Source organism: Lagenorhynchus albirostris, chromosome 3, assembly GCF_949774975.1.
Source record: "Lagenorhynchus albirostris chromosome 3, mLagAlb1.1, whole genome shotgun sequence".
Classification (NCBI taxonomy): domain Eukaryota; kingdom Metazoa; phylum Chordata; class Mammalia; order Artiodactyla; family Delphinidae; genus Lagenorhynchus; species Lagenorhynchus albirostris.
In genome coordinates, this window is record NC_083097.1 from 158,263,211 (window position 1) to 158,287,163 (window position 23,953).

The 23,953-nt window shown below is 56.0% G+C and overlaps 2 protein-coding genes across 19 annotated transcripts in view; one reads left to right on the forward strand and one right to left on the reverse strand.

Moving 5' to 3' along the window:
- C3H19orf44 (chromosome 3 C19orf44 homolog) overlaps nucleotides 1-11,926 on the forward strand; it is a 32,135-nt gene extending 20,209 nt beyond the window's left edge. Inside the window, exons 8-11 of one of the 13 annotated variants that reach the window (XR_009539737.1) lie at nucleotides 733-933; nucleotides 1,165-1,323; nucleotides 1,798-1,879; nucleotides 4,620-5,178. Coding sequence is in view for 11 of the 13 variants with exons in the window: in XM_060144640.1 (XP_060000623.1) it covers nucleotides 733-933; nucleotides 1,798-1,869 (273 nt within the window). In the remaining 2 variants the exon portion in view is untranslated. Of the gene's footprint in view, nucleotides 1-732; nucleotides 934-1,164; nucleotides 1,324-1,797; nucleotides 1,880-2,062; nucleotides 5,179-10,753 lie in introns of those variants that run through there. The other 12 variants (XR_009539738.1, XM_060144640.1, XM_060144642.1 and 9 more) reach the window with 12 other exon arrangements.
- On the reverse strand, nucleotides 2,334-23,853 carry CHERP (calcium homeostasis endoplasmic reticulum protein). Of its 6 annotated transcripts, none has more exons than XM_060144637.1 (17): nucleotides 23,770-23,853; nucleotides 23,287-23,460; nucleotides 19,116-19,300; nucleotides 17,884-18,021; nucleotides 17,472-17,623; nucleotides 15,791-15,902; nucleotides 15,592-15,681; nucleotides 14,059-14,311; nucleotides 11,128-11,303; nucleotides 8,896-9,331; nucleotides 7,340-7,578; nucleotides 6,195-6,328; nucleotides 5,431-5,517; nucleotides 4,886-5,029; nucleotides 4,683-4,799; nucleotides 4,105-4,199; nucleotides 2,334-3,828 (listed from the first exon to the last, which is right to left on the reverse strand). In XM_060144637.1, exons 1-17 carry the CDS (start codon nucleotides 23,792-23,794, stop codon nucleotides 3,635-3,637), a joined length of 2,751 nt encoding a protein of 916 aa, XP_060000620.1. In that variant the 5' UTR covers nucleotides 23,795-23,853; the 3' UTR covers nucleotides 2,334-3,634. The 6 variants fall into 6 exon arrangements, with proteins under 6 accessions (XP_060000620.1, XP_060000617.1, XP_060000619.1 ...); XM_060144634.1 differs by having other exon boundaries at nucleotides 14,059-14,392; XM_060144636.1 differs by having other exon boundaries at nucleotides 15,791-15,935.
- Between the last annotated feature and the right edge of the window lie 100 nt (nucleotides 23,854-23,953).

The following is a 23,953-nucleotide window of genomic DNA, read 5'->3' on the forward strand; positions in this document are numbered from 1 at the left end:
TTATACTATGTATAAAATATATAGAAGAGGTATAGTATTTATATATAATAACATGATATATATATTTCTTTACAGAAATGGCATCATACTATATGAGTTGTTCTGCATGGTGATTTTTATCATTTTATCTACAAATATTTCAGTATATATTTCTTAAAAATAAAGACTTTAAAAAAATAGTCACAATGCCAGTATACCAAAACCAAATTAACTTTTCTTTTTGGTTTTGCTTGTGGGATCTTAGTTTCCTGACTAGGGATCAAACCCGTGCCCTTGGCAGTGAAAGTGCAGAGTCCTAACCACCGGACAGCCAGGGAATTCCTGCAGCACTTTTTTTTTTTTTGGCTGCGTTGGGTCTTTCTTGCTGCGTGTCGGCTTTTTTCTAGTTGCAGCGAGCAGGGGCTACTCTTCATTGTGGTGTACAGGCTTCTAATTAGGTGGCTTCTCCTGTTGCAGAGCATGGGCTCTAGGCGCGCGGGCTTCAGTAGTTGTGGCTCGTGGGCTCTAGAGTGCAGTCTCAGTAGTTGTGGCACACAGGCTTAGTTGTTCCGCGGCATGTGGGATCCTCCTGGACCAGGGCTCGAACCCATGTCCCCTGCATTGGCAGGCAGATTCTTAACCACTGCGCCACCAGGGAAGCCCTAAGTTTTCTTGATATCATTAGATATCCAGTGTTCAGATTTCCACTCATCTCATAAAAGTTGTACCTTTTTCTCCTGTTTATTTCATCAGTGTCCAAAGTGGTACATCAAGATCGTTTGGGGCTCCCCTGGTGGCGCAGTGGTTGAGAGTCCACCTGCCAATGCAGGGGATGCGGGTTCGTGCCCCGGTCTGGGAAGATCCCACATGCCGCAGAGCGGCTGGGCCCGTGAGCCATGGCCGCTGAGCCTGCGCGTCCGGAGCCTGTGCTCCACAACGGGAGAGGCAACAACAGTGAGAGGCCCGCGTACCGCAAAAAAAAAATCATTTGATGTCTTAATCTAGAGCAGTGGTTCTCAGTCCTGAGCAGCGTCAGACCCCTGAGGGCCTGACCACTGGGGTTGTGTTGGCAGCAGGGTGGGCCTAGCAGTGGGCGTTTCTCCCATGGGCCCATTGGGGACCCACTTTGAGAACCACTGCTCTAGAGGTCTTCCCCCCTCCCCCATCTCTTTTGTTTCCTTGCAGTTTACTGGTTGGAAGAAAACAGGTTGTCCTGGGACTTCCCTGGCGGTCCAGTGGTTAAGACTCTGCGCTTCCAATGCAGGGGGTGTGGGTTCGATCCCTGGTTGGGGAACAAAGATCCCACATGCCGCACGGTGTGGCCAAGAAAAAGAAAGAAAATAGGTTATCTGACGGTTTCCCACATTCTGGACTGGGCTGATTGCTCCCTAGTGGGGTCCTTTTAACTTGTTCCTCTGTTGGATGTGCATCAGTTGATTGGATGCAGGCTGAAGTGATCTGACTACGTCACCTGCCTGCAGCCCACGTGTGGCTGCCTGCTCTCTGCTCCAGGCCCACACCCTGAGAGTGGCACCCAAGTCCTTCTCCCCAACCTGTGTCCTCTGAGGGCACCCCGGGTAGCCCTGCCCCTCACCACGGTCCCTTTTCCCTTCCAGGCTCAGTCAAGTCTCACCCCTTGCAGGGTACCTGCCCGGAGGCTGCCTGGGTTCACCTCTCCTCTTCTGTTTCCATTGCCACCTGGCATCCCTTTATTTTTTCTGTTAGCCCCTGGGGATAGGCACCATCTCCAGGACCCAAAGCCTCAGTAGACTGAGGCAGCAGTGGTGATGGCTTCCCTGTGTGTCCTCTGCCCCACAGTACATCAGGCAACACAGGCCCACCCCGCTGACCATGGAGGAGGCCCTGGAGGAGGTGAAGAAGGAGCTGTGAACGCCGGGAGGTGAGACAGACTCATGGGTCTAAGGAGCTGGTCCTGTAAACCAGCCGTGATGCTCACACCTTAGTTCCCAGGGGACATTCCCAGTGGTGGGGGCAGGTGGCACCCAGGACTCACCTGAGAGGAATCCCAGCTGCAGCCTTTTCTAGCTGAGTAGTTGAGCCTTCCCAGCCCCCATTTCCTCAGTGTGCATGGCACCTGAGAGGATGTACCACAGGCCAGTGGAAATGGAACCCCAGGTGGAGCTGTCACCACTCGTGGCAGGACAGAGGATGCCAGCCTGTCTGGAGCCACGAGGAAACAGGACCAGGCGTCCACGCCGGGGACTCCCAGGAGACACCAGGGCAGAGCTTCTGACCCGACTCCACAATTCAGACAAAGTCTGCACTCAGGACGCACCTCCTCCCTCCTCAGCCTGAGCACGCTTCTTGACTTAAATACACAGAGGAAAAAGGTCTTTAAAAAAAAAGTCTTTATTTGAAGGCAAAACAGTAAAATCCACAAGAAATTGTTAACAACACGTTTACATTTTATCCTGAATCAGACACGTTTGAACAATTCACAGCTACAGGAAATCTAGAACAAAATCAAATATTTTATCACATCAGGTGGAAAAGTTGGAGAAAATTTTGCATCTCATTGAAAAGAATTTTTCAAAAATGTTTCTGTACAAATAAATGGCACCGCACCAAGCTGCCTGCGGATGCTGAGTGCAGCCGATCCCAGGCGGTCACTCAGCAGCTCCCGGCAGAGGCGGCTCCCTCCAGCCTCACCTCCCTTTGGGGGCGGCTTGGGGCAGGCAAAGGAAGTGACAGAGCAGGAAGCAGGGCCGGTGGTCACTCTCCACACTCTGGATGTGAATGGGCCATTGCACGTGAGTGCTGGTGTGCGGGTTCCTCTCCGTGAAAAACACAAGTAGAGACACGAAGGGTACATATTCTCCAAGGGCGTCATCATTATGTGACCTGGAGATGCCTCAGATAAGTTTCTTCAGAACCTTTTGTTTCTGCAGGGAACAGCAAATGGCTAACGTTCAAACAAAAACAAAAAACAAAACAAAAAAAACCACTTCAACTTAAACAGCTTAAGTAACTAAGGGCTAGTATGTCTCAGAGGAATCAGGTTTCAAATTATCTCACTGGGTATCAACCTAGATCAGTATTTTTTTCTAAAACTAAACCATCTGGAGTAAAAATGAAAACCCTGTTTAACTTTGCAAATCAAAAAGGTTTTGTTTTTCCATTTTTAGAGTGAGCAGTACCAGCGCCTGGCCTGAGCCTTCTCACAACACAACTGATGGGGGGAGTGGGAGGGCCGGCCCCTTGGGCTGGGCTGGCGTGTGCCCTCAGGGCCCCTCCTCCATGCACTCCCACTGGTTTTAGAGGCTCAGGCTGAGGGGAGATGTGAGACAGCCGTTCCTGCAGATGACAAGAATTCTTATCCAGGGGCCTTATGTTTCTCGCTTCACTGTCCAGGGAAATAAGCTCATGGTCGAGTTGGCTGGGCATCTCCTCGTGACTCTTGCTGCTACGTTAGAGCTGGTTTGCAGGTGGGGCCTGGGCCTTCCGCGCCATCAAGCGTGGCACTCGTCACAAGGCCTGCCGAAGTCTTCCTTCTCTTCTGTCGCTCCCCACAGATGGAGACAGTGTGAGAACCGAGCTGTCCCTACCATCTTCCACTGCCAGTAAACCAAGAAGGGTCCAACCGTCCTCGCTGCCGGTGGCCGGCCACTGGCGTGGCTCCCTGCCCACGCCGCGCCTACTTGCACTCGTCCCTGGCCTTCATGCGGGCGATGAAGGAATAGCTCTTGTTCCTGCGGTAGTTCTCGTAGGGGTCGTCCAGGGCCACACCCACGCCCTTGTACTGGTCCCACTTATCCCGGACGTCCCCCCCCTTGATGGGGTCCTGGATTCCTTGCTCTTTCACGCCGAGGCCGCCAGATCCACTCCAGCCTGAAGAAGAGAGGGATGAGTGGTTACGACCCACAGAGGAAGCTGAAATTGTGGTGCATTTACCCTGACATGAAGTTAAATGGAAATGCGTTTGGAGAGTCAAACGACATGCAGACGTGCAGTTTATAAATGGGGAACTAAGGGTAGTAAGAAAGGACGCTCAGTAAAAACCCTGCAGGCTCAGAAGTTGGTCATGAGTTGGAGCTTCCTCTGACTTCATCATCCCCCAACCCTGAATGCCCAGAGCGGATTGTTCTGTCTTCCCAGGAACCTTACCCATTTTCACCAGCATCTGATGTCCTTTGTTCTCTTCCCCGAGCCTGGAGTCAGGTATAGGAGGTGCTGAATTAGAACCCAGACCAGCCGAGGAACTAAAATTAAGACAGGTTACGTCTTTTAAAAAAGAGCTGATACATTTATTGGAATGAAAACTTAGAATATTACAGCGTGTAGCTTATACGTAGGGTCACCAGCGTGAGATGGACACACACACACACATTTCGTGTCTCTAGCTTTCTTCTTTATCCTCTTCGCCGGCAGATAAGGGGGTTCCCTAAGACGGCGGCCCCTGCCTCACACTCAGCGGCACAGCCAGGCCACACTGGACCGGTAAAACGGTTAGAAAATAGCGCAGCCACTGCCTCAGGCTTTACAACGTGACTGCAGAGGTAACAGCGAGGTGTGAGATGAGGTGCCACTGTCACTGTGCTAGTGCTCAGGGGCCCCGAGGTGCTGCCTTGGCGCGGGCCACCGCCAGCGCGTCTTCTAACAACACGTTTCAACATTCACAGCAAAGCATCAGAGGGTTCCAGCGCTACCAGAGGTCATTCTGACAGTTAAGACAGAAATCTTACGGCGGGGTGGGGCTCCTGGACCGCGACCGACGTCTCCTTCCCGGGGAATAGGACTTGGACCGAGAGCGCGAGCGGGTCCGGGAGCGGCTTTGTGAGGAGCGTGATCGGCTGCGGCTCCTGCGGGGCCAGGGGAGAGGAGGCGGGTCAGCGCAGCTGCTGAGGAGCCTCAGGCCTTGCATCCCGAGAGGCGGGCCCCTGCCTACCTGGATCTGGAGCGGGAGTAGGAACGGGAGCAGGAACGAGACCTTGACCTTGAATAGGAGCCGGAAGACTTGGAGGACCTCGAGTTGGAGCGGGAGGAGGAGCGCCCTCGGCTTTTGGATCTGCTCCGAGACCTTGAGGGTCCGCTGCGGGGACAGGCCTGGTGAGCTGGAGCCCCTCCATGGACTGCGCCCAGCCCGCCCCAACCCCCAACTCTAAAAGACCCCTGATGTGCCCAGTCCAGGTGCAGACACACCCTTTCACATCAGGGTTGAATACAGACAATGACAAGCTTCTCTCTCGTACTGGTGTTTTAACTTCGGCCTTGTGGGAAACAGCTCCTGGTGGCTCACAGCACCTTTATTGTAGGGTGCCAGGCCCACGACCCCGGCAGAGGCCAGAGCTGACCCCCCTTTGCCTGTGCCGGGCACGACACCACAGCTCGCCACAGGCAAAGGCAGGGCTTGCTCCCAGCTGACCTAGGACGAGATGCACTGCGGAGGCCTGACCTCCACACAGGTGGTGGGGTGGGCGTGTGCGCTCTTACCTGTTCCTCTTCTCCTGGCCTTTCCTCCGCCGGGCCCGCATTTTCGCTCGGAAGAACTCATAGAGGCCGTTCTGCTCCCAGCCTTCACTGTAAGACATGGGCGTCCCCTGTATGAACGCAAGCCTCTCTCCCACAGGGAACTTGTGAAAAAGTCACCAGGAATAAGCCCTACCCGACAGGCCTTCCCTGTTTCACTCAGGATGCTGAGCAAGGCCCAGCACAGAAAGCACTCGGGTGGTCATTGCCACAGGGCTGCCCCTTCTCAGAGGAGCGACCAGGCCCAGAGGCCAGGCCGCCCGCTGGGAGGTGGAGAGGCTGGACTGCACTCCCAGCGCTTCGTGGCTCCCACGCCTTTCCACGCTGGGCTTTCTCCAAATAGTTGAAGAGGGTCTCAGGGTTATTGTAACTGGGGACGAGAACTCTTGATTTGTAGGTGGATAGGCCCGTGGCCCCAAACAGGGCAGAAGGCGATTTTAACTGAAGTGAGGAGGCCGCTGGAGGAGGGGATCCCGAGGTAAGCTCTTGTCCTGATATCGCTAATGTGATAAAAGCCTTTTATTTATGGCACACATCACGCAAGCTGGGGGAGAAACGGCATCTCCTAACCACACTTTCTCACCTGGGCCTCACACCGCCCTGGGTGGAAGGTGCGACAGTTCGGAGTCTTTCTTGTGAAGCAAACTGAGGAAGACGGGCCAGGAGAGGGGACAGGGGCCTCCCCTCCCATCACCAGCCCCAGCGCCTGGTCTCCCGCAGCCCCGTACCTGTTCCTGGGTCTGTCGTGTGAGGGAGGGCTGTAGAAGGCCTCCACGGCCGCCAGCAGCCTCTCACTGGGTGGCATGGGGGGTGGGAGGCGGATGTCTTTAGGATCCAAAGGCTTGTACTCGTGGTCTTCCAGCTGCAGCAGAGAACACAGCTGTCACTGCTCCCTGCTGGAGCCCATCCAGGGAACTGCGGGGGCTGGGGGAGTCGGGGAGCCGGAGAGCCGGGGGCAGGACACAGTTGCCCTGCGCATCAGAGTGCCTCATCCGGCCCTTCCTGGGAAACCCCACCCTCCTGGAGGGTTTGGCCACACCAGTACTTCAATTCCTAAATGGGGTGGTTGAGGGCTCCATGGAAGTCGATGGAAGCTACAGAATTCTCTCTACAAAAATGCAGAGGAGACGTGGCCTCCAAGCTCAGGTGAAGGAAAGACCCCTGTTAATTCACCGACACACCGTGGATCCCAGACACCCTCCCCTGCCAACCACCGCCCTGTGCCCAGGCGCCTACCCCAGGGGCCCTGCTATGTGCCCCTTTCTCTGCTCCAGCTCCTACCCCGAGGGCAGCCCCGCTGGCCCCTCTGCCTCCCCTTGCTGCCCCAGTGTGACCTGTCTCAGCTTCCAGTATGCTAATGTCTCAGAGGGGCTGGGGAGTGGCAGTGACCAGTACAGCCAGCATGACCCTCAGAGCGCCCTGAGCCCCAGCCCTGGCTCCCTTCTGACCCCCTCTCCTGCCTTGCTCACCTTGCTCAGCTGGAGACCACCCCTTTTCTGAGAAATCCCTGTCATCAGCCCCTGGGCAAGGTGACTTCCAAAGGCCAGGACCAAGAGGACCTGCACCTCACGCCCAGCCCAGCCCACTCTGAGCAGCTACCAAACTTGCAGCCCCAGGAGGGAGGCTCGGAGGAAGCAGAGGCGGACACGGGCCTTGCTCGCAGCCACATGTGAGCACGCGAGGCGGTGCTGCTGGCTCAGGCACATCCTCTCTGACTACTTGTCAGGCTCGCTGGGGTGCGGGAAATGAGAGGGGCAGGGGCCCTGGGAAGCAGTGTTTTGTAGCCAATCGGGAAATGGGTTCCACCTGTGAACTTTCCACGTGGAGACCGAGCATTCAAGGCTAAGCTTGGCATTCAACTCTGCAACATTACCTTCACAAGGGGGGCCATCAGCCCGGCAGGGAGATCGAAGTAGGGCACGTTGGGGACCAGGCTGGGGTCGTCGTGGTTGATGTGGGGAGGGCCCTGTCGCCGCATATGAGGGGGCTGCCCGTTGAAGCCGTGGGGAGGAGGGCCGAAGTCAGGGTGCTGGGGCCCACCCCAAGGTGGGTGCTCGTTGATCCCAGGGTGAGGCATGCGGTGGCCAGGATGGTGGTGAGGGGGTCCCATCTCTGCAAAACAGAAACTTGACTCAGGCCTACCGCAAAGTCGAGAGCTGGGCAACGCCAACAGCCCGGTCGAGATCTCCAGGGTAATAAGCGCCAGTGGAAAGGGGCTCAGAGTGGGGCAAGGACACCCACACCCACTTCCTGGGCAGCCCTGCCCAGCACCAACCCTCCGGCTGCTTCATTCACTGCTCAGGGCCACACAGCAACGGAGGAGGAGCCGGGGCTCAGAGTGGCCTGTCCTGCACCCATAGCAGCACCTGACAGACCTCACGGGTGAAAGAAGGAACCACAAGGGAAATCACATAACCTTCAAACAGCCATGTTATGAGCCAAACCGTGTCCCCTGCAAATTCACCCCCAGTACCTCAGAACGTGACTGCATTTGGGAATGGAGCCTGTAATGAGATGACTACTTTAGATGAGGTCCTATGAGTGGGCCCTGATCCAATACTGACTGATGTCTTTCTAAGAAAAGGAGATTAAGAGACAAACACACACAGAGAAGACCACGGGAAGACACAGGGAGAGGACAGCCATCTACAAGCCACGGGGAGAGGCCTCAGTAGAAACCAACCCCGCTGACACCTTAATCTCGGACCTCCAGCCTCCAAAACTAACTGTCAGAGAAGAATTCCCTGTTGTTGGAGGCACCCAGTCCATGGGACTCTGTTGCAGCAGCCCCAAGACACTCACACAAGCAAGAAACCTGCTACTGGTCTCCAAGCTCAATTTACAGCCAAGAATGGATTTGAGGATAAAGGTTGAAGAGTAGGAGAGTTGAAATGAAATTTTTTAGTAAACACAAGATCGAGAAAACTAAAGATTCTTCAAAAAGAAAACAGAACACCTGACGAAAACAGCAAGACGAGGAGCAGGGAATGGCACAAGAGCTGCCGGGCCTGGACTCAGTGGCTCGCTCACTACCTGTCTGTCCACCGTGGGGACTAGGGAGTTCCTTTTCCTTTCAGAACCCCATCGTCCTTCCTCTTTTGCGAGATACAGGGCCTCACACCTCAATAGCTGGCCTGGTGCCTTGGCGGTGCCCACACCAGGGTTGCCGGTCTGCCCTCCTCTCCCCACCTTCCTGAGGGACTGAGCTGGGCTCCTCTGGCCCTCCTCCTGTCACCCTGGCTCAGGGCACACCAGGCCACACGGCAGGACCGCCAGCAGTGCCACCAGCCCGCTCAGAAGGCCGGTCCGTCAGGCGCCTCTTCCAGGCCCTGCCGGCGAGTGATCTGACCTTCTCAGGGATCACAAGGCAGGAGAGGGACGTGATCCCTGGCCCGAGGACGGTGCCCCCGAGGGCGACCTTGCACTCACCGGCTTGGAAGTCCCCCTGAGGGTAGTCAAAGCGGTGAGGGTAGGGCGGCCGCTCGAAGGGGTGCCGAGGGGGGAAGTCGTCCTGCATGAAGCGGGGCGGGAAGCGGTTGAAGTTGTGTGGGTGTGGCGGCTGGCTGAACTGCGGGTGCTGCTGGTGGGGCGGGAAGGGCCCGCGGAAGTGTGGCGGCCGCTGCATGCGGAAGGGCGGCTCCCGCTGGCCCCCGCCCCAGGGTGGCTGCTCGTGCTGGCTGTTCCAGGGGCCCTCGAACTGGTTGTTCCAGTTGGGGTCGGGCTGACTGTTCCAGGGGGCGTCGCGCTGGCCATTCCAGCCAGGGTCCCCACGCTGCTCGCCCCACATTCCCTCGTGGCTGTTGTTCCAGGGCGGGCAGTGGGGCGGCCCGCCCTGGTGGTGTGGGTAGGGGGGCTGCTCAGGAGGCTGCAAGGCAAAGAGCAGACGTGAGACCCAGCCTGCACTGGGCACGTGGGGCACCCAGCAGACACCTGCCGACCTCAGTCTCCGGCGGTGGAGGTGGCCCGGCCCCAAGCACAGCACCCCCCGGAGCTGCAGGCCTACAGCCTGGCTGGGCGCTGCCACCTTCACTCTGACGCGTGCAGAGGATGCTGTGGTGCCCGCCCGTCCCCCAGGCCCAGACTCTCAAGTGCTGTACCTGCACCTGGGCTGGGGAGCACCCCCTGACCCCATGCCTGACAGAAGCTGGGGGATGAACAACAGCCCACGAGCCCCTCAGTGGGACAGTGCAGGGGTGCGGCCCCACCACTCCCAGGGCACAGAGGCTGAGCCGCAGGGCCCACGGCAGAGCCCGCCCTGACGACACCCCGTCCCTGCCTGTTCTCCCTTCCCTGTCACTTCTCTTCCCTACGCTGCCTCCTGGGGTCACCTGCCCTCTCACACCCTTATCTCAGAGTCTGCTGTGTTTCCAGGAAATGGCTTTCTGTAAGTTGAAGACCATAAGCCCTGGAGCTTGCCCAGCTGCTGCTTTGAAGACTTAAAGAGCCAGGACTGCAACCCAAACTCAGGGCCAGGGTGGCCTGTGCCTGGATGAGGCTGCCCAGAGGGCCTCCTCTAGGGTCAGGGCTGGGTGGCTCCACTGACCACAAGCACAGGGAGGCCGGCCCCGGCCGCCACACCCTCAGGTTTTCAAGAGAAGCCAAGAAGGCAGATTTTCAATATGGCAGCTATTTCAATATGTAAGACACCACGTGGGCAGCCCAGGCTGTGGTTTCCTATTGTGGACTGTGGGTGCACTGCTGGCCTTCAGTGGGGGAGCCCCACTGTTGTGAGCCTAACCTGCCGGTCCCCAAAAAGACTGAGCCGGGAGGCACTAGGGGCATCTGTTTCCACACCAACGAAAGGAGGGAAGTGCCCCCGCATGAGAGGGCACCCAACACTGCAGGGCTCACAGCAGGCACCCAGAGGCGGGAGCTGTCTTTGTGGGGATGCCCCGTCTTTTGTGATGTTAAATCTCTTGTCCGGAAGCTGAGGGTGGGCTGGGGGGACTCACAGCCATGACACTGCACTTGCCAGCCCAGAACTGTCTCCCTTACGCCCCCTCCACACAGGGTCAACCAGGAGGGCCACGTCCACTATGCCTGGTCGAGAGGCAAGTGGACACCCAGAGCTAGACCGGATTGCTCTACCCAGGTCCAGTGGCCAGAGAGCAAGCTGCGGGGTGTTTTCCAGTCATGTTATGCTGGATGAGAATGACCCCTGCCCTGGCCTAGAAGTTTCTGACTCCAAGAAACCTGGAGGGAGAGAAGAATGGACCAGCACCCCAGTCCCACAAAATGCTGCTAGCCTGGTATTTCTTTCCTTACGAAAGCACCATGTTCTTTCTAGGGTGATGAGATGTTGACACTGCTGGTCAAACGAGTTAAAAAGGGAAGGAAACAAATCGCCTTGCTGTACTTCATGGTGTGAAACTTCTCAGCATTCACAGGAAAATGGGGACCTGTGTTACAGAGAAGCCCAGAAAACCAAACCTCCCGGGAAGGATGTAAAGGCCCAACTTTCTTCCCAGCTCAGTTCCCATACTTCGGGGAGACTATCACCTTCTTGCCACCCCCCCAAACCCCAGGCCCTGCTGCAGAACCTCGTTGCCCAGGGAGCCCTAAAAGCCCATCAACCCGCATAGCAGCCATCACCCACCTGCCTGCCGTCCAGCTGAACCCAAGTGTGCCCCACCTGACCCTGCAACAAGTTCTAAGAGATACCTGCTGTTGGCCCCAAGGAGCAACGGGGTGAGGCTGGTCAAACCACGGGGGCTTGTTAGGTGGGATCTGGTCATGGGGCCCAGGGCCCCGGGGGCCGGTGGCAGCAGGGTCCTGGACCCCTCCTGAGGCGTCGTACTCGGAAGAGCCGGGTATCTGGATAGGAGGCTTGTTGTCATCTAGAACCAGGCAAAAAAGCACTCAGAGAAGGTGGCAGCAGGAGGCCCCAACCGAAATGATCTTCAGCAAGCACCCAGGGCCAACCCAGGCTGGGCTTACTGCCCACTAAACCCTTGCTTCTTGACCCCACTGAAAACTGCCATTGCCTCCGGGAAGGCAACACGAAGAGAGGCCTGACCTTGGCCAGGAAACACCCCTCACTCCTTTGAACGCTTTACAATAAGTATCCTACTTATTGATCGATAAGCCATACTGATTTTACTTTGCTCAATAGTTTTTATCAATTAAAATTTTTATTTGATTTTTGGCCGTGCTGGGTCTTTGTTGCTACGCGCAGGCTTTCTCTAGTTGCAGCGAGCGGGGGCTACTCTTCGTTGCGGTGCGCGGGCTTCTCATTGTGGTGGCTTCTCTTGTTACGGAGCACGGGCTCTAGGCGCACGGGCTTCAGTAGTTGTGGCACATGGGTCCAGTAGTTGTGGCACACGGGTTCAGCAGTTGTGGCACACGGGTTTAGTAGTTGTGGCTTGAAGGCTCTAGAGTGCAGGCCAGTAGTTGTGGCGCACGGGCTTAGTTGCTACACGGCACGTGGGATCTTCCCAGACCAGGGCTCGAACCCATGTGCCCTGCATTGACAGGTGGATTCTTAACCACTGCGCCACCAGGGAAGCCCCCATCATCTCTTTATTAAGTACCCTTTTTGCATCTAGTTGAAAGATTTCTTCCCATCTGATGTTAGATTTTCTGGTATTAAACCATCCTTATATATTCCTGAGACATATCCTATTTGGTCATGACACATCTTTTAAATACTTTGCTAGATTTCACCTGCTAAGACTTCACTGGGTTGGCCAAGAAATACCTTCAGTTTTTAAGTAAAAATAAAAGACACGTTTTTCATTTTCACCAAGAACTTTATTTTTTTTTAATTAATTAATTTATTTTTGGTGGTGTTGGGTCTTCGTTTCTGTGCAAGGGCTCTCTGTAGGTGTGGCGAGCGGGGGCCAGTCTTCGTGCGGTGCGCGGGCCTCTCACTGTCGTGGCCTCTCCTCTTGCGGAGCACAGGCTCCAGAAACGCAGGCTCAGTAGTTGTGGCTCACGGGCCCAGCTGCTCCACAGCATGTGGGATCCTCCCAGATCAGGGCTCAAACCCGTGTCCCCTGCATTGGCCGGCAGACTCGACCAATACGCCACCAGGGAAGCCCCAAGACCTTTACTGAACAATGTATTGACCCTTTTGTTCCACTACCTCCTGCCATTTTTCAGGCAACTTCATAATTCCATCTTCCCAAAACTTTTTATCTTTTTGAGCAAAGGACTGTTCCAGGTGCCTTTTACAGTGTTCCAGGGAATTGAAAATTTTTCCATTAAGAGAATTTTGTAAAGACCAAAATAAATGGAAATCCGAAGGTGCAACGTCTGGTGAATACAGCGGATGAATCAGAACTTCCCAGCCAAGCTATTAACAGTTTTTGGCTAGTCATCAAAGAAGCATGCAGTCTTGTGTTATCCTGATGGAAGATCATGCATTTTCTGTTGACTAACTCTGGACGCTTTCCGTCGAGTGCTGCTTTCATTTGGTCTAACTGGGAGCAGTACTTGTTGGAATTAATCGTTTGGTTTTCCGAAGAAGCTCATAATAGAGGACTCCCTTCCAATCCCACCATATACACAATGTCACCTTCTTTGAATGAAGACCGGCCTTTGGTGTGGTTGGTGGTGGTTCATTTCACTTGCCCCACAATCTCTTCCTTTCCACACTATTGTACAGTATCTACTTTTCATCGCCCGTCACATGTTTTAAAAACGGAACGTTTTCATTATGTTTAAGTAGAGAATTGCATGCGGAAATACGGTCAAGAAGGTTTTTTCACTTAACTTATGTAGAACCCAAACATCAAAGCGATTAACATAACCAAGTTAGTGCAAATGATTTTCAACGCTTGATTTGGATGTTCTGAGTATGCTGGCTATCTCCCGCGTGGTATAACGTTGATTGCTCTCAATTAATGTCTTAATCTGATCTTTATCAACTTCAACTGGTCTACCCGATGGTGGAGCACCGTCCAGCGAGATATCTCCAGCACGAAATTTCGCAAACCACCTTTGACACGTTTTGATCAGTCACAGCACCTTCTCTATACACTGCAGAAATCTTTTTTTGCATTTCGGTTGTGTTTTTACCTTTCTTGAAATGATAAACTGTAATATGTCAAAAATGTTGCCTTTTTTTTTTCTATCTTCAGTATTAAACGGGCTACACAAAAATTCACCAATTTTGATGTCTTTTTTAAAATGCACGCTGATATGACAGCTGTCACATACAATCTAACAAAATTGTTTTGAATGAAGTTAAAGACAACTAAGTGCTATCAGAGCCATCTTATGGAAAAAACCGAACGAACCTTTTGGCCAACCCAATATTTACTAATTCTTCATCTTTGCTCAGAAGTGACACTAGGTTACATTTTTCTTTCTTTCCCTGTCCATGTCCATCTGGTATCAGTTATCCTAGCCTCGAAAATTGACTTAGAGAGCTTTCCTCTCCATTCTCTGGGATGGTTTTATAGGAGAACTGTCTCAGTTGTAAGGGCGTGGTTACACTTACCTGTGAAATTACCTGCCTGGTGCTTGTAAATAGATTAGAATCTGCTCCTCGGATTGGGCCTGAGACCACAGAACCAGACCCCTTCCTGGGGGAGGAGACTGCTGTCTGGAGGCTGCCTCCTGGGGGCAGGTGCTCAGGGAGCCACGTACCAGGCTGGGTGGTTGGCGGGATGGCCGGGGCAGGCGTGGGGGCGGGGGGCGGCGCAGGCGGCGGCGGCGTGGCCTTGACTTCAGCTTCCATTTGCGGCATCTGGATCTGCGGCTGCGGCTGCTGCTGCTGCTGCTGCTGCTGGGCCAGGCTGTTGACAAACTCCTCATGCTGTGTCTTGAGGGTCTGGATCTGCTGCTGGAAGGCCAGCTGCACCGGCTGGACCACCGAGGAGTACTCATTGATGAGGGTTGCCTGATGGAGAGCAGGGCAGCCGGCACTCAGGACATGAGACTCAAAGTCCGAGACCCTATGGAGCAGCACGGGGACAAATGCCTGGGGAGCACCCAGAAGGTTGGGGTGATGCTACGGGCAGCAAGGCCCAGGGACCCAGGGCAAGCAGGCGATTGTCACGTAAAACAATCAACTTGAGCTTGACAACCACAGAGCATCTCAATCTAGCCGGACTTGGTGACTTTTGGTGCTGGGCAGTTTAGAATTCCCTAACAATGGGAATAAGCAAGGACAGCCGTGCCCTGGAGTGCCACGCAGACATTAAAATCCCACCACTGACAAACGTCCTAGGACATGCTCACAGGCGGTACTTCTTACTCACTGTATGGCTTTGAGCAAGTCACAACCTCCCCGGAGCCTCAACTTCCTCACCTGAAAAATTGGACAATAACGGGACCTACCTCCGAGGACTCGGGGAAAATGCAGTGAAAGGAACTTGGGTGACTCAGTAACCATGAGCTGCTACCGCCAACTCAATAGGAGAAAAGCAGTGAATATCACTGTGGTATGGTGGTATGAGCCCATTTTTATTTATCAATTAAAAAAAGGGAGTAAAACTTAGAAAAAGTCTGAAATGTACTTTCCTCATTTGCCTTTCTGAGCATGAAAGCTTCTCCCCTGTAGGGAGGGTGGCAGTCAGGAGCATCACCGAGGAAACGGTCAACATATAGCTTCTCACATTCAACCAGACCTGTGCAGGAAGACATCTTCCGGCCTGGGAAAAGGGGGTGTGAACTGTGCCTTTCACCCAAGCAGCTGTAGATGGGGTAGCAACGCTGGCACCACAGGAGAGGTGACCAAGGAGATCCGGCCCTCCTCTCCCTGCTCTGCGACCCCGACCTCTGAGCAGATGTCCCCTCAGAGAGAAAATGTGCACACGGGACACCGTGCACAACACGATGACTGTGGCAGCCTAGACTATGCCAGGGTTTCCTCATGCTCCCATCACACCTGGAGGACCAGAGCAAATGGGCCAAAGGCACCCCTGAGAGCAGAGCCTAAAGCAGGTAACCTGGTCACAAGCTCACCAGGAAAAGTCTGGCGGGCTCGCCTGGGAGGGCTCACTGGCTGCTGTGGACGGGGTGGGGGCCCCCGAAGCTGCTCCTCAGACTCTGCCTCCCACCCCTCACCACCACCCCAGGGGCACGCCGGGGAGTCCAGCTGGGAAAATGCCACCAGGACTCTGAGGTCACCACCCTACTGGTGGTGCCCAGCCCCCAACTTCAGGGAGCAGCACACACCTGGTACTGGCCGAGCCCCAGGGCCGGGCTCTGTAACTGCTGGATGATGGAGTCGTCAAAGTAGCCGTTCTTCTCCCAGAGCTGCAGGAGCTGGACGTTGGGGAGGAGGGAAAGGCCATGTCAGGGGAAAAACGAGTGCCACCCCCCTAGCCCCTGCTCATCTCCCGCCCCCCCGCCCCCCGCCGGCTGCCCCTTGTACCCGGGCAATCTTCTGCTGCTTGTCCTCCTCCACGGCCAAGAAGCTGGTACAGTAGATGGGCACCACGACCTTCTGCAGGGCGGCCAGCAGCTCCCGGGCCTGCTTGCGCTGGCTGTGAGGGAGAGACCTTCCGCGCGTCAGGGCCCTGGGGCGGGACCCGGCCACGCGCCCGTTACCATCGCGGCTCCAGCCACAGCACCCTCTGCCTTCTTGGGACACGGGCCCCCAACCCGGCTGGGACAAGGGCTGGGCTCCCCACAAGATGGATGGACGGCAGTGGGAGGAGGGAAAGAACACAGCCTGGGGACTTTCAGAGCAAGGCCTCTCACCCTGGTCCCCTTATCAGTAAGATAACCCTTCTCTCCCAGGGTGGCATGAGGATGGACAGACGCAGGCCTGTGAGAGCCCCAGCTGCCCACAAAGGCTGAGCTGGGGTTGCTGTAGGTATAGGGCCTTGTCCATGCAGCCTCACTCGGCACTGTCACCCCCTAGGCACGAGGAAACCTGGGCTGGGACCCCACCTTCCACGAGGCAGAGGGAGTGTGCGGGCTGCCAGATGCCTAGGAGCCTGAGGCCTGACAGGGTGAGGCGGCCTCTCGGGGGGCACGCCGCTGAAATGAGCGTGGAGGGCCCGCAGCTGTACAATGAGGTGGCAGAGCCCGGGGAAGAAGGTGGGCAGCTAGAACCCCTCTCAGAGGCGAGCTCACCAGAGGGAGCTCAGAGAGAGCAGCAAGTGCCCGGGGCCGGGAAGCCAGGTTGGGGGAGGGAGGGCAGCCCAGGCAGGAGGACGGGGCGAGCGCACTGGGCTTCCAGACAGTGAGGCTCAGGAAGCGGGTGGCTGGAGAAGTGCCAGAAACAGGGCTGTCTCTGCAGATCTGCCCTGAGCCAGCGGAGCGGCTGGCGGAGCAGGAGGCAGACAAGGTTCCGAACAGCTACTTATTTCCCAATGGCAGAGAAATAGGGGAAAGTGATGTAGGGAGCGCGGAGTGACACCGGAACCGCCCACATGGCACATGAAGCGGGGAGGGGCAGGGCCCAGCTGCACGTGGGCAGAAGGGGCAAGACCTGGGTCTGAGTCTGCTGCCCTCACAGGAGCTGTCCCCCAGCCAGCCAAGTTCAAAGACAAATGTGGCAGCCAGTCTTCACAGCTACAGGCTAGCCTTACTAGCACCACGAGCTTTCCCCTGTCTCTGGCCTAGGCATCTGGTTTCTCGACTTAACCTTTGTCAAAAGGCACCGAAGAGGCCATGTGGAAGTAAACACTGGCCTGGCCTTAGGAGGGCTGGGGGGTGGGGGTGGGGGGAAGAGGGTCAGCCAGGGGGACCCTATGGGAAGGTTCCTGAAGCAGAGCAGAGTCAGGTGACTGGGGTGTGCATAGGTCAGTGAAAGGGAGCTGGCAGCTGACAGAGACACTGAAAAACACCCAGAAACTGCCCTGAGAGCAAGGAGTGAGGGGACAGTGGCCCCAGGTGGGGCGAGGGGTCTGGGGTAGTGGCTGAGGTGGTGGGGGGTGCGGGTGGCTGTCCTCCCGATGGAGGGCTTGTGGCTCAGACCGACCCTCCCCCTGGGTCTTCGGAAGAGTGGTTCCCAGTCCCGGGACAGGCCAGGCTCTGGAGCGCAGAGCATTGGCCGGGAGAGGGAGAAGGAGCAGGAGGGAAGGCGGAGCTGGCAGGGCCCTCACCAGTGGTGCAGCACATCATTGATCAAGTAGATGAGGTGCAGCCGCAGCTCGAAGTGCGCCCCATCGGCCGTGATGCGGTTCCGGAGGTGGCCCGCCATCAGCTCGCAGTGAGGTGGGGACTTGGCGTTGCTGAACATCCAGTTCTTCCCAGCCTGCAACAGCCAGGGTGGTGGGTGAGTGGGGCTGGCCTTCTCCAGGCCAAAGTGTGTACAGACGCCCGGGAATGTCGGACGGCCTCTGCCTGCCTTCCACCTTTCTTGGTGGGGGAGCCCACGGAAGTGCTCATGCGGGAAGGAGATGCGGAGACGGGGTGCCCCTAGAGCAGCCCTGGACCAGACTGGCTGCAGGAGCTCCCACCTAGTCAGGAGCACCAGGTTCTGGGAGCACGCCCCCAGCCCCACCCCGCCCTCACCGAGATGGCATCTTTGGTGCAGGTGTCGATGATGGGCTGCAACAGGTTGTCAAACTCGTTCATGTCCAGCTGGGTCTCCTCCAGGAGCTTCTGCATCTGCTGTTCCACCGCGTGGGCCACGGCTGCTGTCACCTGCTCCTAAAAGGCCAAGTGGGACCGAGACTGTGTGAGGAGGGACCTTGGCCCAGGCCCAGCCAGGCTGGCCCCCAACACTCACGCCCAAAACCTGAGACACGCATCTGTAAGTCATGGCTGTAACACGCAGAGCAGGCAGAGGATAAAGCCAGACAAGATACAGGGGGATACAATGTCTCCCCGGAGATGACAGACAGAAAGATTAAGACCCAGAGGAACAAGGAACCTCTGCACATCAATTCACCAAAAAAAGAAAGAAAAATGAGTGGCAGGTGTGAACACGGTATGGCGAGGACAAATATAAACAGTCACCAGTCAAGTAAAAGCAGAACAACCTCACTAGCAACCAGGGAGTCCGAAATTAAAACATGACGCCAGACTTCTGCCCGTTAGGTTAGCAAACTGAGATATGGCTGAGACCCGGTGCTGCTGGGGGGACAGGCAGTCAGCCCAGGGCTGGCTGAAGCCAGACTGCCCAGTCTGTGACGAGCTCCGTATGGAAACTGAGGGTAAGCATTCTGGAGCGTTTTGTTTTCAATAATACAACCGTAACTTACGTCTTGATCCAGTACTAAAATTGGGGCTGGCGTTTCAGATATCTTTTCATTCATCTTATGTTTCTGGCAACTTATCCTATTGTATTTGGCCAAAGTACCAGACTGTGATGGATTGGGACAAAAGGGTCCTTCCCCACAACAGCTTGGGGTGACCTAACTAGCAGGAGCTGGTGCCAGTGGCACCAGAGGCCACCTGGATTCTCTGTCACACAATTTCCAATGTGCAGTCTCACTTGTCACATCCACTCCAGCACAACGGGTGTGTGGGTATCAAAGCTCGTGCAGTGACCTCACTGGGATGAGAAGCAACCTCCGTGTCCAGCATCGGGGTCAAGCTAAACACAACATGGGCGGTGGCAGCACTGGAGGGATAATGACTGTCAGGCGCCGAGCCCTGGACAACGGGACATCCCCGTCCTCAGCGCTGACACCAAATATTAGCGTCAATGTACAGATACAAAAACTGAGGCACAGAGGGTGAACTCTGGGTACCCACCTCAGGTCAAGAGGGGCGGGGGAGGGGGAGGAGCCGGCCCGTACCTGTCTGAGGGCCAGCAGGTGCTGCTCCTGCTGCTGCAGGTTCCACTGGCTCTGCTGGATGAGCTCGTCCATGGATGGGGTGCCCTGGGCTGGCGGGATGGGCGCCGCGGGGGCCAGCGGGGGCTGTGGCAGCGGTGGCAGGGCCGTGGCCGCTTCCAGCTCTGGGGCCTGCTGCTTGCAGATGACTGGCAGGAGAGGAGGAGAGGTGGCCCCTGTGAGGAGGTGGCTGGGGTCCAGGTATCCCCTTGGCCGCCTCTTGGGCAGCTCTGAGCCCCGGGGGCTCCCCTCCCTATACTCGCCACCCAGAACAGGGACCCCTGCGACGTGCCGCTGCCATGCGTGCCCTGTATCATGGGGCCTAGCCCTGGACCCCTTCTGCCTTCCTGCTCGTCCTCTCCTCGGAGACCTTTGGGACTGTCATCTCACCACTCGTTAGCCAACACCGTCCAGCCTTGCCCACTGTCCTTCGGCCCAGAGGAAGCCTGAGCCCACCCCCTCCACCTTCTCCACACCTTGCCTGGGCCTGAAGCAACAGCCCCTCCCCGAGGGAGTCTCTCAACCCCCAGCAACCTCCGCAGCTATTTCTAACGCCTGCTGTCCCCCAGTCTACTCTCCCCGTTCAAGACAGCAAAGCCACTGGACCTCTGGATGGCGACCAGCAAACCCACGCACCTGCGGCCCTACGGCAGGAGCACGGCAGCACCCGACACATGCTGTGGCCCCCCTACACCCCACCCTTTGCCTTCCTTCCACTGACTCTACTCCTCTGCGTTCAAGGGTCAATCCATATTGAGGCGACGTGGGATGCCCTATCCTGCTAGCAGGAGATTGCATTGGGCAGGTGCAGGCCCCAAACCTCGCCAGATGAGACGGGAGGGGAGGACTTGGGGGAAGGGTCCCTGGACAAGATGGCCTCCCCCTCTGCATTTGGGCCTCGGCTGGTCTGAGCGTGACCACGCTCTGCTGGAGCCCTTCTGAGTCCCACTCTAAGGGGGCCCAGCCTTTGGACAGAGCCATAAAAGGACGGTGGGGTGGAGGGTGTCATCCAGGGCCCACCATTGCTTAGGTCTGAGGCAGGCCTTCACCAAAGGCACCTTATGGGACCACCCCCACCCCCTGACTTGCGCTCTGGATCCTACCCTCCCAGAGACGCTGCTTCAGGAAATGTGTCCTCTCGCTCTCCTTCCTTCATTTTCTCTCTTTACTAACTCTGCCCCAGCAACATCTAAACACACCCAAGTCTTTGATCTTCAAAAGCTCCCTCTTCATCCATGCCCCGCTCTCGACAATTTTACAACCAAGATTCATCTTCAATTCTTCATCTCCCCTTTATCTCAACCCACGGAGGTCTGGCTCCGCCCACCCACCCCACCCCGAAAGCCACTGCAGTCATCCCCACTCAGCCTGATGGCCCCGTCTCAGCTCTTGTCTCACGTGGCCGGTGTGGCCATCCCCTTGGCCCCTTCTTCCTCTATCCGACCCTCACATACTGAGATGCCCGGTCTGAGAATTAAGCCCCCTCCTCTGAGCAAGCCCCTAGGGGAACATGACATCTTCCTGTGGCTGCAGTTATAAAGTGCACTCTATGACCCCTAAATCTATCATCGCCATCCTGGATTCCTCAAGCTTTGGCTCTAATTACAGACCAAATAGCCACTGCTTTCCACAGGCACCTCAAACAGGCATGGGTTCCCTCTCACCCTGCGTTCCACTCCCTCCAAAGCTCCCCTTCTGATCCGTGGCTGGCACAGCTACACCACGTACCCGAGCCAGAAGTGAGAAGGTTCATGCACCTTTCTCTCCCTTGCACTTCACACTAACAAGCTGCCCCACACAGTCAAGTCACCCTCCTAGATCACATGCCAATCTATCTGTGTCCCGCCATCACTGCCATGACTCTGCTGTCACCTGCATCAACCTGGGAACTGGTTTCCCTGCATCCAGTCCTGCCTCCCCTCTCCTTCTCTACTCTGCGGCTGTAGTGCCGCTGCTCAAAGTGTGGTTCAAGGGCCAGCCCCAGGTGACGCCAAGACTAGACAAGCACAGAAATGGCGAGGGAGTGTTTTGGCACTTTTACAGCAATTTGATGTTTCATGATGCATGTTTTTTTCCCCATTTTTTTCTTTTCTTGGTCGTGCCACGTGACTTTCGGGATCTTAGCTCCCCGAGCAGGGATCGAACCTGGGCCCTGGCAGTGAAAGCGCCAAGTCCTAACCACTGGACCGCCAGGGAACTCCCATCATCGTTCACATTTTTATTGTACTTTGCCAAACTGTACTTTTTGCAACAGATCAGAAAAAAACAAAAAACAGTCCTTCACCAGAGTCTGTGAGGCGCCAACCTCAAGCGGTCCCAGGACTCAGTCTTCTCAAACCACCAGGGTGAAGGGCTGGCTACAGAGTGGCTAGCCCTGCTCCAGAACACAGTTCTGAAACCCTTCTACAGCTTCCCCAAAGCTTCCAGAAATCCTAAGTCCTTGGTAAGCCAGCCCTCCCTGCTGTGCACCCTCACTTCTGGCCGCTCCAAGAATCCCTCCTTCTCTGGGCTTCAGGCACCCTGAGCTTTTGCCCCCCTCCTCCCAGCCCCTCCTAAGGCTCATGCCTCCATCCCAACACTCCTGGCTCCTCAGTTTCCGTGTGTCTAACTCTGACACGGACTTTAATGGCAACGGAGATATTCTTACCTGCAGAAAGCATTTCCTGAGTCCCGATCTTCCCCTGCTAGAAACACCCCAACTTCCCCCCATATGGCACCAAGTCCCAAGCAGCCCCCGAATTCTGACTTTCAGGGTGGGAGTGCTCCCCTCGCAGGGGAAGCAGCTCTCACCTCATGGTCACTCGAACCCAAACACCATCCTCCCCTGCCCAGTTATGCCACCGGCATCAATATCCAACTGGCGCTTCAGTTCACAGATTCTACCCCTTAACCCCACCTGTCCCCAAGCCCACTGCCTTTACTCAACTCGCCGACTCAATTCAGACTTTACCACCAATTGCCATCCCAGCCTCCACTCACGCTCCCTCCAGCCTGTTCTCCACGCAGGCCACACAAACCCGACCCACCTCTCCCTTGTTTCAACCTCCCTTGTGGCTTCCCACTGCCTACAGCAGAGGTTTTAAAGTTGACGTGCTGGGGCTAAGGAACGGTTGCTCCAGAAACACATAAATGGGTACATTTTGCCTAGGCAACCTGAAATCTTCCCCACCCTTATCTCAAACCTTAAACAGGCACCAGAAGAACCCCTGGATTAAGGAAGAAAACCCAAACTTTCCCCTGGAAACTTTCCCACTCCAGATCAACCCCCTCCCCCATCTACACACATCTACACTCCAGCTATGCTAGGCCTCTTATGATTCCTCTCCTGGCTCTCAAAACACACTGTGCTTGTTCAAGCCACTGTACTTTGCTATGTCTTACAAACTATCGATCACCTACTACCTGCTACCTATTAGGCACAACACTGACCCAAACAAGGTCTGGTTGGCCTCAGGGAGCTTGTAGTCCAGGGAGCATTCACCTTTCAATGTCCACCTACTTGGCAATCTGAAACACAACGTTTTCTAGAAGCTAGAGATTTGCTACTGAACAATACAGATGTGAACTCAGGGACTATCTATCTGTTATTCAAAGACCAGCTAGGATAACTGACCTCATCTTAAATTCTCTTAATTTCAAGCCGGAACCTTGAAGCCCAAACCAGTGAACATAAACAGCTGCAAAGAACTAAAGCCCACAGGACAATTAGTTTTGATCTGGACTGCAACCATCTGAAATGCACAAAAACCTTGCTGGACCGACAGAGAGCCCGCAAAGGGGGCTGGACGGTACCTGCCAGGAGGGTCCCACCCAGTCCGGCTTCTATCACTTCCTCCCTGGAAAACACTGAAGCAGTCACTCTACTCGCTGATCTCAGTCATCATGTTTGCAAAACAACAGAAATCCCTGATACGGAGCCCAGAAGGAGAATCGATAACCTCGATCTCCATGACACTCGGGCCCTGCAGCCGCAGGGCTGTGGGAACAGCCGAAAGAATCGTGAAGGCCAAACTAACTCATTTTCACAGAGAAATAGCATGCGACCCAAAAGAAGGCGTTTTGTGGCAGAGCCCGAAATTGGAACCAGAGAAAGGATTCGTTCGAGGGGGCGCCCTGAGAGCTGGAGAGGACTCACGCTGCTGCTGCTCTAGAGCCAACTTGCACTTGTAGTAACTGTAGAACTCGCCTCCGAACAGAAACGAGAATTTCGGGTTATCCTTCTGCTTCTCCATAGTCATCTTTTCAAACTCGGGACCGTTCCGGGCCACGAACTGGGCCAGCTTGTCGATGACATTTCGGAGTTCCTGGTCTGGAAGACGGAGAAAAGGCCACGCGGAGCGTCAGCGAGGACCGCCCAAATCCGGGGGCCCTGGCTTCCCGGCCCGCGTCCGCGGGGCCGGGGTCCCTAGGGGTGGGCCCAGGAGCAGCCGCCCTTGTACGGGTCCCGATAGGGGCCAGAAGCGCTCCGGGAATGCGGGGATCCGCGGGAGAGGCCGCAGGCGAACCCGGGAGGCCGAGCCCCGCCCCCTCCTAGGCCCGGGGACCCCGAAAGGCGGGGCGGGTCAACAAGGGATTCCGGGGAGAGAGAAACGGCCCCCGAGCCCGGGCTGGGCCTCACCATCGGGCGGCAGCGGCATCTCCATGGCTCCGGCCGCGGGGAACGTCCTCCACCACCACTCGATCGCCCACCAGGGCCGTCTGCGGAAGCCGGCCGGAAGTGGCGCGAGGGAGCCTTTTACGGCTGGCCTCGCGGGCTGCTTCCGCCCGCCACTTACGGCCGTCGCCGGGAAACCCCGGAAGTG